At 39.2% G+C, this 17,403-nt stretch overlaps 1 protein-coding gene across 8 annotated transcripts in view; it reads right to left on the reverse strand.

Annotated features, from left to right (window-relative positions):
• brsk2a (BR serine/threonine kinase 2a) overlaps window positions 1-17,403 on the reverse strand; it is a 343,610-nt gene that overhangs the window by 151,296 nt on the left and 174,911 nt on the right. For all 8 annotated transcript variants that reach the window (XM_049474717.1, XM_049474716.1, XM_049474712.1 and 5 more), the window contains exon 2: window positions 5,375-5,469. In XM_049474717.1, coding sequence (XP_049330674.1) covers window positions 5,375-5,469 — 95 coding nt within the window. The remainder of the gene's footprint in view (window positions 1-5,374; window positions 5,470-17,403) is intronic.

A 17,403-nucleotide genomic window follows, 5' to 3' on the forward strand; every position in this document is an offset into this window, starting at 1 on the left:
TCAGGATGAAACAGCTTCAGGATTGTAGAAAAGTGATACTCCTCCATCTTTTCTCAACATGAGCACTATTTGCTTCATCATTTACCACAGACAGTAATATCAGTGTTTCTGGGAACCTGTTCACTCAAAGTAGTTTAATGTTAGAAATGCAACCTTTGGGCAGGTAATTTGCTTTATTGCCTAATTTTTTATATTTTTACAACAACATTTTTTAACAAACAGTACCTTAAATCTGGAAGTTATTCTTTATATCTTTACATTGGGGCAAATGTTATAATAGAACGGACCAATAGTGAGCTTTAAATGGTTCAGAAGACTAAGATGCTAAAACCATGACCGGGTTATGCTGCTCCATCAACAGCCAGCAAAGCCCAAGAGATGGCAATGTTTTCTCTAGGTGGGCAGATGGGACTCCAGTCTCCTCCTCCAGTCAATTCTAATTGTGATGTTGACAAATTAAAGGAGAACTCTGGTGTAAAATTGACTTTGGGTGTAGTAAAATCTGATAAAGAGTATTAACCTTTGTTAAATAGCCCACCCCTGCTCTCCAGTAGCTTTCTGAGATCTAGTAATTTTATCTCGTTTGTCCAAACACCTTTTAGACTGGGTGATACAGGGCATATTCTTGCCCCTGCAGATAAATCGCTTTTACACCGTTATCCAGGCTCAAATTAGCTCCACACCTCATTGGTAGAATCTGGAGAGCCCTGACATTTAAAAACGAGGCATTAATTACTTTAAATGTGCACAAAAAGTGTTTACAACCTGTAGCGTTAGCTACATCTTCGGGCGCCGCCATCTTAAAGCAAAGTCATAATCAGTACAGTGATGGCGGTGCCCGGAGGTTAGGCTACGCTATTCTCGTGCAGTATTAAAGTTATTAATGCCTCGTTTTACATATCAGGACACTTCGGATTCTACCAATGAGGTGTGGAGCTACTTTGAGCTTGGATAGCGGTGTAAAAAGAGATTTATCAAGACAAAATATGCCCAGAAAAGCCTGTTGTTAGGAGCGCTAGGCAAAAAGCACAAAATTACTAGATTTTAGAAAACTGCGGGAAAGCCGAGGTGGGCTATTCAACAAAGGTTAGTACTCTTTATCATGTTTTACTCACCCAAAGTCAAAAGAGTTCTTCTTTAAGACCCCATCTACTGGCTGATGTCTCAGAACTGGGGATCCGGCACTTTCCTCAGAGCGTGTCAGAGCTGCCTACTGATGCTGTATTGGTGATTTCACATGTATTGGATGGCACATATGTCGAGAGCATTGGGAGTGATGGGGAAATCCCATAGAATGAGTGTGTTAATTTGGTTATTTATACAAATAAATAGAGCTGACCAATAGAAATACTTCAAAATGACCTGGAATAAAATCACTTTACATTCTCACTGTCCACTGTGGGTAGTAATTTCTTCTTTGACATATTCCAGTTACACATGCAACGCTGTCGACCAAGGATTGTAAAATGTTCACAGATAAAACCTCGCAACTTATACAGTCGCCTGAGGTAACTCTCTGCCAAAATTTGCAAACAGCTCTTTTTTTTTTATTGTACCTGAATTTCAAGTAACCTTGGATAAAATACAAGCAGTTCTTTTCTCAGTGTTGCTCGAGATAGCGCTGGAGCACTGGTAAGACATTCTCTCACATGTAATAGCTGCACATTCCTGTCACATATTTCAAATGTTTATATGGTAGTTTCAGTGACTGCTCAACAGCTTCCTATAGGAAAGCAAATACATCAAAATGATTGTCCACGGTAACTGTGGGTAAGCTAAAGCTGCAGCTTACAGTCATTAGATTGAAAAATGCTGATATATTCTCTACAATAGCCTACAATAAACCTGAACTGCTCCACATCCCTTCACGTAATTAATAGTTCTAGAATGAATCTGTTAAATTGTCCTTTCTGAAGGAGCTCAGTAAATATCAGAACAGCAGCACCAGCTGAAGGCCAGTTCTCCCTCAGGTTCTTTAGGGAAATAAAGAGTTCCCACACCAGACAGATTAAATAAACACTCCAATAAACACTAAACTGTGGCATGTTTTAATGGAATCAATCAACTCCTCAAATTTCCCAGCCTTTTAAGGAAAGGAAAGAGTCGATGGAGGTTCCGTGATGCGATGATGACAGATAAACAACCACAATAGCAGCCTACTTTTAAACAAACCACTGGATGGCTCATTACAAGGCCATATTACCCAATAATAAGAAGAAACTCATCGTTTCATACGTCTCCCATGGAAGACAATTATCCTTAATCAGGTTAGTGTGTCCTCAATTTCACTCCCTATGATCCCAAGGCTGCCTCCATCAGAAGAGCTAATAATGGCCCGAGCTTCAGCAGGGGTCTCATTTTACAGACGATAAATAATGCACTGAATTTAGCCGCTTCATTCTCATGTTCCTAAATTCACGTTTTTTATTGCCCACTTCAGGAACGGTGAAGAGGGGACGGAAATGAAGGATTAGGAGTAGGTGAGAATGAGAGAGAGAGAGAGAGAGAGAGAGAGGGAGAGAGAGAGAAGGAGAGGGAAGTAAACTCTTTTCTCTGAGAAAGCTGGAACACAGTAGATGAAGTTCAAATTCTGGGCACTACACTAATCCATTACCAGCATGCATGCCAATTTGTTGCCAGAAGTTGAATTTTAATTGAAAGTGAAAGTTCATATACGTATACAGAATTCTGACAGGATATCAGTGCCTAAACAGCAGAGTAGACATATTTTTTTGCAATCAAATTGCTGTAATAAAAACTATTCATGATTCTTATTTTTGGCTGTTTGACCTTGTTTCCCTCATTGAACAGAGTGTGAACCGAGGTTCGGAAAAAGATATCATTGCCTTAAAGCTCAAAACAATCAGAAGTTAACTGGTGTAACACAGGTTTCAGAATGGCTTCTTTAAGGGTGTTTTCACACCTGTAGTTCGTTTCTCTGGTCCGAATCAGTTGATGAGTTTGTTTATTTGAAGCGTTTTCACCATCAGCTTGGTTTGGTTTCACACAGGCACAAACCTAAATGAAACAAAATGTGCACCAATACACCACACGCGCACGCTGTGTCCTCTGATTGGTCAGAGCTGTCTGGTGGGGAGTAAATATAAATATACAAGAAAGTGTTCCAGCGCATATATCTGTGCTTTAACACTGAACACTAAAATGCTACACTTTCAAACTGTTTTTAATAGGACGTGTAGTGCAGATGTACACATAGTAAACGCAGCACACACTGCATGCATGGACACAGTGTTTTTTTTTTTCATATCTGTGGTTATTTCAATATCTTGCTAATATATCAGTTTTAGCTGCGCCTTATCAGCAGTTTAGCTAAAATAAATGGACTATATTTAATAGCTGAGTCGGATCGAGACCAGATCACGTTCTCACCGCAAACAAGCTTCTACAGAGTACCTCCTCTAGCAGGTCTCGATCCAGTTGTTTTGATCCGCACCCGCAATTACTGTTTTCACACATGCTTTATCAAACCGCACTAAGGGTAGAAATGAACAGTCAGTTTTAACCATATCAAAAAGTGCTGGTGTTAAAAAAAAAGAAAAAAAAAAGAAACTAAATCTTACTCTTTACATAATAAGATATGAGCTAGTTGTAATAATTTATTTCGCTGTAGTCATCACATCTTAGCCTCAATATAAAACAACACACATTGAATCTCTATAGCTACACATATTTTAAAGGTGGCAAAAAAACATCAAGTTTCACCGTAGCCAAAAAGAAGGTAATACTCGTTTTATTTGGCACAATAAACTCAAAAAATGCTCACCTGAAAAAAATGCTAAATAAGGATCAAGGAACCCAATTTTACCAATGCTTTTGATGGTTTGAATGATGAAGAAAATGAATTTCTTTTTTGCAAATATATTTCTTAGTGTGACTGTCCTATATCTCCCTCAAAGACAAATACAAGTTTGACATTTAGCTCCAGACACTGACAGACGTTGACAGAATAACCAACAACTTACCAACTTATCTAACAACAGTTTAAATTTTACATTGTGTAGATGTTAACATGATTATGTTAAGCAGATGCTAAGTTTTGGTCACATTACAACTAGTTTGTTTTGGCTATTTATCATTATTTATTTTATATTGTCATTTATAATCACAGTTTAAAGGCCTCATTCTGCTAAAATCCACTTTTTCTTGTTGCTTGTGAAATACTATAGGTCTGAGTTGTATATGCATTCTGCACAGGAAACTCTTTCTCAGCCTTTCTTTTCTGCAGTAGCTAGTAAAAGAAGATCCTCAGAAATACGAGTTGATTAGAGAGACGTTAGGGTGTCTGCGTCAACCAGTGATTTCATGGCATCGCCCACCTCGGCTTAGGACCGCCCACAGGGGGGGGGGGCTGAACCCAGGCTACAGCATTAGGAGCTACAGCTAAGGAGGAGTTTACAGCTGTTTACTCTGTTTACAGAGCTTGTTAGCGTTAAGTTTAAATCTCTGGTTGATTCTGCGTTTTACCAAGACCTTAAATAAACACTAGGGAAACACTCTACTTGCACTCGCATTCACCCGCGGCATTTATAACATTCTCGGACGCAGGGCACCTCGAGTCTGACGTTAGGAGAAGTTTAACGGTTAACTTTACCTAGTACTCAGTGTTATATCTTTATAACTAAGGCTGTATCTCTGAAAACATTTTGTCCTTTGAGTTTTAGAGCTGTAAAATTGACTGGGGGGGAAGGCAGGTAGGCGTTCTGTGCTGCAGTGCTGTTAGCCAATCGTAGGCAATATATTTGCATGTATGTCTTTCTTTAGAGACCTCTAATTCGGTGAAATAAAGCAGGGCTAAATAGAAACGCCTGAGCATTTTTTTTTTTCACAAAAAAACACTCACTTGGCATTTATTCATTTTAGAGACCACAACTAGACATTTTAAAATGAATTTAAAAATGATGGAATGAGTGAAATGAGACCTTTAAAACTACCAAAAACAGCAACATCAGCTGTTATAAACGTTCTATGTCAAACTGACATTGGCATAAGATATTAGTGGGCAGTTTCCCAGACAAGGATTAAGCCTAGTCTTGGACTACACAGCATTTTAAATGGAGATTTTCTATTGAAGGTAAAGCATAGTCTATAGCTAGGCTTAATCCTTGTCTAAGAAACTGCCCACTAATGTCAATGTGACATAGAGCATTCATGACAGCTGATGTAGCATTTATGCTATTTAAACACTAAATATTGGTCACTTAATCTAACAACCTACACTCCACTAATATGTACTATATCTTTTGAGGTTAGTGGCCAGCTGGGTTAAGGTGTAATTGATGCATGAAGAACCACAATACAACATCACTAAAATGTGCCGGGTAGAACAACTTTGCTTGAGTTTTAAAGGCCTTACCTTCATTAAAACCGACTCGCTGAGCTTCTCCCGGTTGACTATCTTTATGGCGACTTTCTGACATGTTACGCAGTGCACCCCGAGCTTCACCAAACCTGAGGAAAAGAAAAAGAAGAAGAAAAAGAGGAGTTAATTCACCTAAAAAAAACACATCTACAAAACAAGCTCTCACTGCAGGAGCATTTAGCATTTCCATAGCACCTAGCATAACATACACACTTTACATAATTATAAGCCACAGTCAACACCATGCCTATAATTCACTCTCTCATTCTACACCAAGCACGAGTATCTCCTGAACCACATGCCACTACACAATAAAACACAGGCGGCGTGTCTCCCTCGGCAACCTCAGAGCTGTGACAGCAATGCTTCAGAAGATAAGCAGCACAGCTAGCAGTTTGATGGTGTGCATCTTCTCTACACAGCTCTGGGTTGCTCTCAAAGACCATCCATCACAGTGCTTTAGATCAGCGCTCAGAGAGCAGGGCTGTCACGAGTCAGCAGTTCAACACAATAATTTAATTAAACAATTAACAAGCTGAAACTGACCTCTTTGATTCACTTCTTAATATTTAATGAAAGTTAATAATAAAAAAAAAATATTCCAAGTCATTTCTGGAGGCTCCCTGGTCAGGGTCACTGTAGGCCCACAGCCCACAGACATACTTAGCTCAGACTGCTCAATATTTCACTTCTAACTAGAGCTGGTCAATGAATTGCTAGAGGAACCCAACTTCCTTTTTTATTATTGTTATTTTTCTATTTTTTCTCCCCAATTTACACGGCCAATTACCCAACCCACTCATTAGGACTCCCCCTATCACTAGTGGGGTGACTCCCCCTTAACACCATGAGGGTGAAGACAAGCACATGCCTCCTCTGATATAAATTAAATCAGCCACCGCCTCTTTTCCAACTACTTCTGCTGAAGCTGCATTGCCGAATAGCATCACAGTGCACTCGGAGGAAAGCACAGCGACTCGGTTCCGATACATCAGCTCACAGATGCAGCCTTGTGCTGATCGACATCACCCTTTGTAGTGAAGTGGGGAGAGAGTGCCATCTACCCACCCAGAGAGAGCAAGGCCAATTGTGCTCTCTCAGGAATGCTTCGGTAGCCAATGGCAAGCTACATGAACAGGATTCGAACCGGATGATATAAGTTTTGTGCTGCCCCCGCTCCTCCCCAGACAAGAAATGTATGCACTGCATGAAAAGTGGAATTCCTACTACTACTAACATGGAAGCAACATGAACAAGAACTCATACACTGAGCCAACTGCAACTCATGTAAGTGGCTTGCGCCAAATAAACAGTGTCTGTCATTCATTAAAATAAAGGTTTGTTAAAATGATAAACCTCATTAATTATAATAAATGCAAAGGTAATATGTGTAATTCATCGAGATACTTGTTTGAGGTCATACGGGCCAGCAGCGCTACTTGTGTCTACACTACAACTTTAAACCCTTCAACAGTCACCCCCCACCCCCTCATCCCTCCGCCCCACTCTGCCCAAGGACTTTCCAGGCTAAAATCTTCATCCTGAAAGGCCTGCACTCTCCCAGCAGCTGGTGAGCAAGCGTTTTCAGAAGAAGTGAAAGCCACGGCGAAAAAGACTCCGGCTGTGTTGTTTAGTACGCAGGGCCTACGGCGCTTAAATCAGCGGGTAGAGGGAGAGTTCAACGCCTGTGCTACACCAGATAATGAATATTTCATATCTCTATAATTACCTCAGACACGCACATGTATTGGGGGGGGGGGGGGGGAGGGGGGGAGAAAAGACAGCCGGGAGAGAAAAAAAAGTGCTGCAATTCACAGCAATAGAGGATGAAGAGACCAGCACAGTACACAGCAAGAACAGCAGCACTCACTACACACACACACATACACTCACACAACACACACTTGCTTGCTTGGACATTTCTGTTTGGTTTCCTTATGAAGAGCGAAAATGTGATAAAGGGGAAAGAGAGAGAAAAAGAATTCATCCCAAACTACAGATAATTAAGCATAGTAATGGCTTCATCAGTTGAAGTGTGAGTGTGTGCGCACTGTGTATGTGTGTGCACAGTGAGATCGTGTGAGTGTATGTGTGTGTATGTGTGTTTGTGCACGCCTGTGTGTGTGCGCAGAGCTTAGACAGGAGCACCATTAGCATTTATATGATGATCAGAGGTCAGAGCATGGCAGAAATAAATAAATTAACGTCATAATGGGGAGAAAACACTAGTATAAACATTTGTCTCCACAGGACAAGCAAGGTGGCTGTCATTCAGCCTGCTTTTCACGAACTGCTCGCAAAATGCATGAGCTGAATACGCTGATATGCTGCAGTAGACGTGGCCTAACTCCTTGAGAACATCATTATACAACAGCTCCACGTAATATTAACACAGCTCAGTTACTAGAGAAATACTTTTTCCCAATTAATAGTTAAGTGACAAATCTTTCCATCCATCCTATCAACACTAATGATCCTAATAAATACAGTATGTCAGAATATTTGTGGACACCCCTTCTAATAAATGTACTCAGCTACTCTAAGTTGAACCCAGTGCCTGTGATTTGAGGATTGCTGGATCGAATTGCTGGTTCGATTCAAACATGTTGCTTGCCATCAGCAGCCAGAGTCTAAGAGACTCTGAGAGAGAGCACAACTGACATCACATGCTCTCTGAGTGTGTAGATGGCACTCTCTCCTCTTTTCATTCCTAATGTAACAGTACAGGTGTCTGTAGATAGCTAAAGTATCTGAATTATGGTGCTCCATCTTAAATGATTGGGATGAGTCTATAATAAAGCCTTTACTAGAAAACAAGAGATAGTTTCTTCAACTAAAAACAGGATAATATTCTACATTTCAAATTAAAGTAGAAATAAGCAGTTGTCCCAATACTTTTGTCTGTAGAGTGCATCTTTCATATCTATCTGATAACAAAATCCAAGGCTAGAAAGTAAATTGAAGTCTGGATTTAAATATCTCTATCATTTAATGTATTAACTATATTTTACATAATGATATAGAACAATGTGTTTTACTAGGGCTGTCAATGTTAAAGTGTTAACATGTGATTAATTTGAAATCAGTAACCAGTTATTATTTCTTTAATTCAAATTAATTACACCACCAATTTTGACCAAAATTTCCACTGTAATCTGCCCAGCCCAACACAGATTTTTTTTTTTTTATGAAGTGGTTTGCTTGTGATGAGAACATGATCTGGTCTCAATCCAACCCAACTATCAAATATACTTCTTCCTAATTGAGCTAAACTGCTGATTAATAAAGGCACAGTTTACTCTGATATATTAGCCAGATAATATATTGCTGTGATCAAATGCTGTCTCTGCTGCTCCATGCTGTTTACACATGCAATAATGTGCAGCGTTCACTGCTCATCTGTTCGGTGACTGGTTTACTGCTTAATTTCTTAGTTTTCAGTCGCAAACAGGCATTCTGAAATATATTCAAATGTATTAGCTCTGTGTCGACTCTGAGTTTCCTTGTCGCTGTGTATACACAAGCTCAAAGTGTCAGATCAACACATTGGCTTCTTAACAACGTTTTGAATCATTGATTCGAATTGGCACTCGATTCATGAACCGATTCACTCAATGAGTTTACACTACACTCAACGCATTGTGTAGTCACAAACAGATCATATGATAACTGTCATAGTTCCACATAAAATATATGTTTTTATTTAAAAAAATAAGCAATCCTTTTGCAAAGAGTGCTGCATTATTACTATTATATTGTTAAGTGATTTAACTATTAGGGAAAGGACATCCTAAAGACACGAATTCTGTAAACACACACACACACACAAATCCTTTAACCCTTCCCTGCTCTCTGCTCCGTCAGACTGCTCTGTGAGAGGAAGTAAAGAGGATCGGAGCAGCATGAAGGAATCAGAGCACATCGCTGCTCAGACTGAGGCCGCTTTTCTCCTGCTGAGAGCAGACTGGGCTAAAGTCCTGCTGCACACAACACAAGGGCTAAGAACCTTAGGCTAGTGAGGGATTTGGAGCGAGTGAGGAAAGCTGCTAGGATCACTGGCCTGCCCTCCCTCTCCACCTCAGTGCTGTGTTCTCCAGCAAAGCTCTTAACCCCCAGCGGCTCCGACAGCGCCGCTACGCTAACACAGGCTCCGGCATATTAATGAGAGGGGTACTCTCCAGCTCACAGCAAACACATGAATGATGCTATGAACTCCATTCAGCTACAGAGCTATCACTGCAGACCGATGTGTTTTATACATTAGATATCAGCAAACAAAGAAAAATAATTAACCTGCTCGGCCAGATAAAGAGCCAATAAACACAGAGGAGAAACAAACACACACTAATCCACAATAAACACACAGTTTCGAACATAAAAGTGTGAGTAACAAAAACAGTTACAACACAATGTAGAAGAAGAAGTAGAAGTAGAAGAAGAAGAAGAAGAAGAAACAGAGGGACTCTGTGTGGTCCAGCGGGCTAAGCGCTGCCACAATGATCAGAGAAGATTGCTGGTTCGAATCCTGTTCATGTAGCTTGCCATCGGCTACTGGAGCCCTGACAGAGCACGATTGGTCTTGCTCTCTCTGGGTGGGTAGATGGCACTCTCTCCCCACATCACTCCAAAGGGTGATGTCGATCAGCACAAGGCGTCTGTGAGTTGATGTATCGGAACCAAGCTCGCTGTGATGATACTCAGCAATGCTGCATCAGCAGCAGTTCAAAAAGTGAGCCCCTGGATGACTTCACATGTATCGGCGGAGTCTTCACCCTCCTGGTTTTGGGGCATCACTAGTGATAGGGGAAGTCCTAATGAGTGGGTTGGGTACTTGGCCGTGGGGGAAATAAATAATAAAACAGTTTCACACACAACAGAAAGATATTTATAACACAATGAAGAAGAACTTTATTTCACACTTCACAATGACACTAAAGACCTGTCTTCTTACTGTGTAGTTCTTCCAGGGACAAACCCTATTCACACAGCTGCACTGGCTTCAGTCTTCATAACCACTGCTGATTAATGACTTCCTGGGAAGAGTAATCCCTACAACACTGTGTTTGCTCTTCAAGAGCACTTACATCACTTACAGCTTACATAGAAATACCTTAAGTCTGTGATATGTGATAAGAAGCAAATACATCATAAAATGTAAAGCAGTGTGAAAAGTGAACACTGTGGAGTAAAGTAATCACACAGATATGGTACACCAGTTCAACCTCAGGGTCATGTTGGGTAAGTGTGCTCTGGTCCAGTAAGTCTTGAGAGGGAGGAGTGGAAGTTTGAGTCTCTACAGAAAAAAATCACTAAAGTGAAAAGTGAAACCCTGTTACAAAACAGCGAGTGTGTGTGAGATGTCTCAGAGTGACAGTAGAGCGCTCTGGAGAAGTGTGTGAGAACCCAAAGAGCTGTCCAGTGTTCTGAAACGCCAGTCTGAATTTAGTAATGAGGAACTGAACTGGGGCAGAGTGATTATCAGAGACATGACAAGAGTAACAATAAGAGTGATAAAGTAAGATAGACACAGACAACCAGACAGACAGACAGACAGTTCAGCTAGATACACAGTTGTAAGAAAAAGTTTGGGATTACTTGGATTTCTGCATAAATTGGTCATTAAATGTGTTCTGATCTTCATCAGTCTGCGTAAACTAATACCACACAAAAAATTACATGTTTGCATGGTTTTATTGAACACAACATGTTAACATTCACAGTGCAGGGTCCAAAAAGTATGTGAACCCTTAGGCTAATGACTTTTCTAAGAGCTAATTTTCTAAGAGCCAGGAGTCAGCCAACCTGGAGTCCAATCAATGTGATGAGATTGGATGTGTTGGTTAAAACTGCCCTGCCCTGCCCTATAAAAACACACACCAGTTTTGAGTTTGCTGTTCTTAGGAAGCAGTGCTTGATGTGAATCATGCTTCAGACAAAAGAGCTCTCAGAAGACCTACGTTTAAGAATTGTTGACTTGCATGAAGCTGGAAAGGGTAACAAAAGCATCTCTAAAAGCCTTGATGTTCATGTGTCCACGGTAAAACAGACGGTCAGATGCTCCACAAATGGAGAAAGTGCAGCACTGTTGCTACTCTCCCTAGGTGTGGTGGTCATCCTGTAAAGATGACTGCAAGAGCACAGCGCAGAATGATCAATGAGGTGAGGAAGAATCCTAGAGTGCCAGCTGAAGACTGAATACAGAAATCTCTGGCACGTGCTAACATTTTTATTGACATTCCTTATCTACAATAAGGAAAACATTTTCTTGCAACTGGATCGATGCAACTTGCAGTCACTTTGCATGGGAAAGGTCACACTAAATGATCTTTATAAGCACAAATGCTCTTAAAGTATATTCATTCTATACATTGTCTGCTCTTCTGACAAGGTTCCAAGCTACCAAGGACTCAAGGAGTGCAAAAGAGTATCATTATTCACTAATAAAACACAAGTATAATAGTATTCCCACACCCCCTCTCATCCATTGTGCTCTGTCTAGTCTCTATCCTGTGTTTAATAGCTGTATGGTCTATTATATTGAGTTGAGAATAGTCTATTGTACAGTGCTGTGTATAGTTCATTGTTTAGTGTTTTGTGGAATCTATTGGCTGCAGTTAATGTGTTTAATGTCTGAGGAGAAAGGAACATTGCAGTCAAAAATAAATAAATGAATCGGATGCAGGACTCAGAATTTTATTAGTCCAAAGCCCTGTTTCCATCTTGCACACCTTGCATAGTGTCTGAGGTTTAAATAAAAGCAAGACTCATCTGCAGCTGATTTGCTGCAGCTAATTCTAATTTTAGACACCATGACTCAGTTTCCCAGGCAGAGGTTAAGTCTAGTCTTGGACTACAAAGTCTTTTGAATTAATATTTTCCATTAAAAGTAAAATACAGTATATTCTACTGTATAACTTGGCTTAAGTGTCCAGGAACATAAGCCTTTAAGTAGTAACAAATGTAATATTGTCCTGACTTTTTTTATTTTAGGGTGTTTTCACACCTGTAGTTGGTTTCTATAGTCCAAATCAGTTGATGATTTAGCTTATTAGGAGTGTTTTCTTCCTCTGTTTCGGTTCTCGGTCTCGGTTTCGCACAGGCATAAACCTAAACACACCAAAATGAGCACCAATAAACCACACAAGCACACTGCCTCCTCTGATTGGTCAGAGCTGTCTGATGCAGGAGCAACAAAGAAAATATAGCGAGAAGATTCCGTGTTTCTGCACGTATATCTGTGCAGCATTGATGTACACATAGTAAACAGAGTAGCTGCGCCTGTGAGCAGTGAACGAAGCACAGTCTACACATGTAAACAGCATGAAGCAACAGAGACAGAGTTTTTCTCTCCATAGATGGGGTAACTAATCAGCATTATCTGGCTAATATATCAGATTAAACTACACCTTATCAGCAGTTTAGCTCCAATAAAAATAAGTATATTTGATAGCTGGTTCGGATCGAGACCGGATCACGTTTTCACCACAAGTGAACCACTCTAGGGTTCTTTTGGGACCAAACCAAGACCACCTCCTCTAGCAGGTCTCGATCCAGTTCTTTTTTTCCCACAGGGTGTCCAAATGAACTTGACTTTGTCTATAGTGGGTTTTCCATCTCCTACGTTCTTTCAAGTTTAAAAATGTGAAAAACCTAAATGGAAAAAAGCAAATATTATAACGTTAGAACAAGGTTCTGGCGTATGCCGTCATGACAAAAGGTGATGCTGGAGTGCAGACAGACTCAATGTGGGTTGCTACTGGTGAAAGATCTTATCATTTCTGACCCCATGTCTCTGAACAGTCATGTAATGCGTTACTGTATATTTCGCACTATAAGGCGCATTTGAAATCCTTTAATTTTCCCCAAATCATCGATGCGCCTTTTAATCCAGTTCGCCTTATGTATGATTTTTACCAGTCAGATTGTGGCATTAGCATTAGCTTCAGCTAATTTCAAAGGACAGTAGTCTGCACGTTTACTGTGTTAAAACAAGCTACGTGGAATGAACCATATTGCCCTGGCTTACCGGAGCACTCAGGGTTCCTCAGTGTAGTGCTGTCTGGTGGCATTAACTATGTCTATAGTGGGTTTTTCATCCCCTACCTTCTTTTACGTTTAAAAAATATGAAAAACCTAAATGAAAAAAAGGAAATATTATAATGTTAGAATAAGGTGAAAAGGTCAGGATATTGCTAAAGCAAAACTGAGAGAAAAAGAGTGATGGAACATTTATTTTTTTCTGCTGCATGATCTTCTCTTTTCACTCAGAGATCACAAACAAAAATAGTCTAAGGTAAACTGGAATTTGCTCAGTGCTGATTCAATTGCTATGTATAAAAAGGCTGAAAGACACAACCTGAAAGTTCATAGAGTGATTGTCGATGTCTCAAAAGTCACCAATAAATATCTGTCACATTTAATATCTGGAACTAAAAATATAGTAGTATGAAATGAGTAGTATGGAAGTTTTATGGACATCTATTTAGGTTTCTAGTGCATGGCATTGCTGCAGTTCTGGCGTACATCATTATGACAAAAGCTGATTCTGGAGTGCAGACAGACTCAATGTGGCTTTCTACTGGTGAAAGATCTTATCATGCGTGACCCCATGTCTCTAAACCGTTGGGTAATCTGCAAAAACACAACCAGTTAAACATTTCTGATTACTGTTTCTTTCACACTATAAGGCGCACTCAAAATCCTTTAATTTTCACCCAAATCATCGATGCGCCTTATAATCCCGTGCGCCTTATGTATGATTCTTACCAGTCAGATTGTAGCATTAGCATTAGCATTAGCCACTAACCGCTAACCTGTGTTAAAATAGCTACGTGGGACGAACCATATTGCCCTGGCTTACCAGCATTAACTAATGATAATGCTCCAGCCTTAGTGCTGGAGAAATTTGGTAATCTAAGCTTACTGCTTAGAAAGCACTTTACTCATCTAAATCGACTAAATCGTTTGACTTTAAAAGAAAGACATTTTTTATTATAGTTTTGTTTACTTAGCTTAGCTTTACTTAACTTAGTTAGCTACCTCCCCACCACCACCCAGCGACGAGACCTGCTGAATTTATAGTTATATAATTTAAGTTTATAGTTTATAGTGCCTCTTAAAATGTGCCTTTTAATCAAGTGTGCCTTGATGTATGAAAACAGACCAGAAAATAGACATTAATTGATTTTAATTAATTGTGCACTTTATAACACGGTGTGCCTTATAGTGTGAAAAATACGATCAAGAAGTAGTGTGAAGACGTATGAAGAGTTCAACGACCTAAAGACTCATGTAGTGCGAACTTTTTTTTTGGTCTAACTATTAATCTTATTATGCACATATAATCACATTCTGTTCTTCTACAATGTTCTTTCTGTCATCAGTAACATTAAAATCAAGTACAGTATGTGGGGTGGAGTTTTTGATAAGAAAGGTCAGTCATCTGATGATCTCTTCTTCTTTTTTTTTTTTACTAGATCACATACACACTGAAGGGCCTTACCAAAGACGCTGCTTTACGCATGATATTTAATGATCATAGCAGCAGTGCATTGTTTCCATTTTCTACAGCTTTAAATGAAAAATATCAGATCTTTTTGGCAACTACCTTTTTTATTTTAAAAGTAGCTCACAAATAATAATAATTCATCTTTTCCACTCAAAGCTTCATTTGGAAACTTTCCCAATTTGGTGGAATAATCATGAAACTAGTAACCCTGCAGGGGAAAGAAACAGAGAGTGAAACAAGGATGGGATTATTAACCATGTGGGTTTCTGGTTGTGGTAAGAAGCCTGCAGTTTTCAGACTGTTACAGAAGTCTGATGGTCATTGGTTTTCTCATACGTGGCATAAGTATTGCCTTCACATTGCTCTGGGTCATACTGTAACAAATATCCATATCCTTAAAATATATGAGACTTTCTCATTGATTAAGATTCTGATTGTGATTGTGGTTGTTCTTACATAAAAACTGAACATAGACAGTTTTATTTTTTTAAATTGTAGATATGCCAAAATAGAAATAAACTACAACTACAGCTACACAAACAACTGTTTCTTTTATTTATTTATTTCCAAGAAAGTTGTTTTTAGCCATTTCATAGAATAGCAAGCAGCTTCCTTCATTCTTACAAGTCGGTTTTATATTAAACATGGTGATAACTTCCTTATTTTTAATTGAAGAATTTTTTAATAATTTATACACATAAAATATTACTTCACAGAAGTAAAAGTAACAGAAGCTCAGGTCTGTCTACTGAGATTCCCTCTGGAGTGTTCTATATGTAAATATCAGAGGTGGAAAAAGTACTGAAAAATTGTAATTAAGTAAAAGTACCTTTACTTTGCTAAAATTCTACTTAAGTAAAAGTAAAAGTACCCATCTAAAAATTTACTCGAGTAAAAGTAAAAAAGTACTCAATTTACATAGTACAAGTTACATAGTTACTTTTATTTATTTGATGTAAAAAAGTACAAATCATAAATGAAATAATTAATACATTAAATAATTTGTACCTTTCAGGCAGTATTTGTTAAGACCACCCCATAAAACATGTTCAAGGACAAGTGGCATAGGTTTCTATGATCCATTTTTTTTCTATGATATTTATTTTTTAACTTGCCATTTCTGTGCTTTAACTGCTATTTACAGGTTTTTTTTTTACATTCAAGCAGATGTTTCTAGTAAAAAACTTAAGGAATTATCATGAAAAACATGAAAACATACAAAAAAAATGTTGGTCGGCGCATGCGCAGTGCCGTAAAGTAGCACATATCGATAGGTAGAATAACTCGCCTGCACAGCTGATTCACACAGTGTCCCTCCCGCTAACCGTAATAAACACTGCATGGAGAAGTTCAGCTGCGCTGCCATGGAGAACAAAACTCATTTTCTTTTTATTTAGACAATTTTTTTTTCCCCCCAGCATTTCATTTTTTACTCAGTAATGGGAAGTTTTCCAATGTAGTGAAGTAAATTACTTGTGTCAAAATGTACTTGAGTAAAAGTAAAATGACCTATTTTAAAAACTACTTTAAAAATTACAAATTACTCATAAAATCTACTGAATTACAGTAATGCGAGTAAGTGTAATTAGTTACTTTCCACCTCTGGTAAGTATGTACAATCTGGATTATCCCATTTCAAAAATTGCATTAAACAAGTAATTTAATTAACCACCCAGCAATACATCAGATTTTTTTGGGGGGGTGGGCCTCCATAGTTGGCATCAGTGTTCGTGTAAGTGTGTGCGCGTGCAAGAGATAGAGAGAGAGAGAGAGAGAGAGAGAGAGAGAAAGAGGCAGAGTTAGGGCAGTTTGGAAAGGGAGGTGCTGAGCTCACTGGAACAGAATGCTGTTCTCAGCACTGCCACAGTTCTCTCAGCACTCTGTACGGAGGGGAAGCAGCACAACAGACATTTTGAGAGCAGCTCCTGCTGATTTTGTTGTTTCCAAGAAACGAGAACCCAGAAAAAAAAAACGCTGCCACACATTCTGAATGTGCGCACTCACATAAACTAACCAATGTGACAATAGGCCTACTGCTGACAGGCCTATTACAAAGCCTTACACACTGACCTGCTTCAGGAACAAATGTCAAGAGCAGGGGATCAATAGAGTGTAGCAGATATCAGAGATTTCACTGCTTCTTTTCTTTACTCTTCATCTTTATCTGTTTTCAGTTTAACTGCTCCACAGACAAAGAAAAACCCTCTCAGTAGCCACACTAAAACAGACCAGGCCATGACAGAGGCTTGTTTGCTGGGCAGAGGAAAGCTCTTAACCAAAAGCATCAGTTTACCACATACACACACACACACACACACACACACACACTGTATTGGAACAAGGACAGACAGGAGGGATGCAGGACAGTGTGAATGAAGACCACATCTGACTACTGCTCTGATGCTGAACTAATAGAATCAAATCCCAGCGAAAAAAAAAACTGCAACAGCAGGAGCAGAAGTGATAAATGAATGAATGAATGAATGAATGAATGGTCATAAAAACTTACACAATT

Source organism: Astyanax mexicanus, chromosome 2 (genome assembly GCF_023375975.1).
Source record: "Astyanax mexicanus isolate ESR-SI-001 chromosome 2, AstMex3_surface, whole genome shotgun sequence".
In the NCBI taxonomy this organism is placed as follows: domain Eukaryota; kingdom Metazoa; phylum Chordata; class Actinopteri; order Characiformes; family Acestrorhamphidae; genus Astyanax; species Astyanax mexicanus.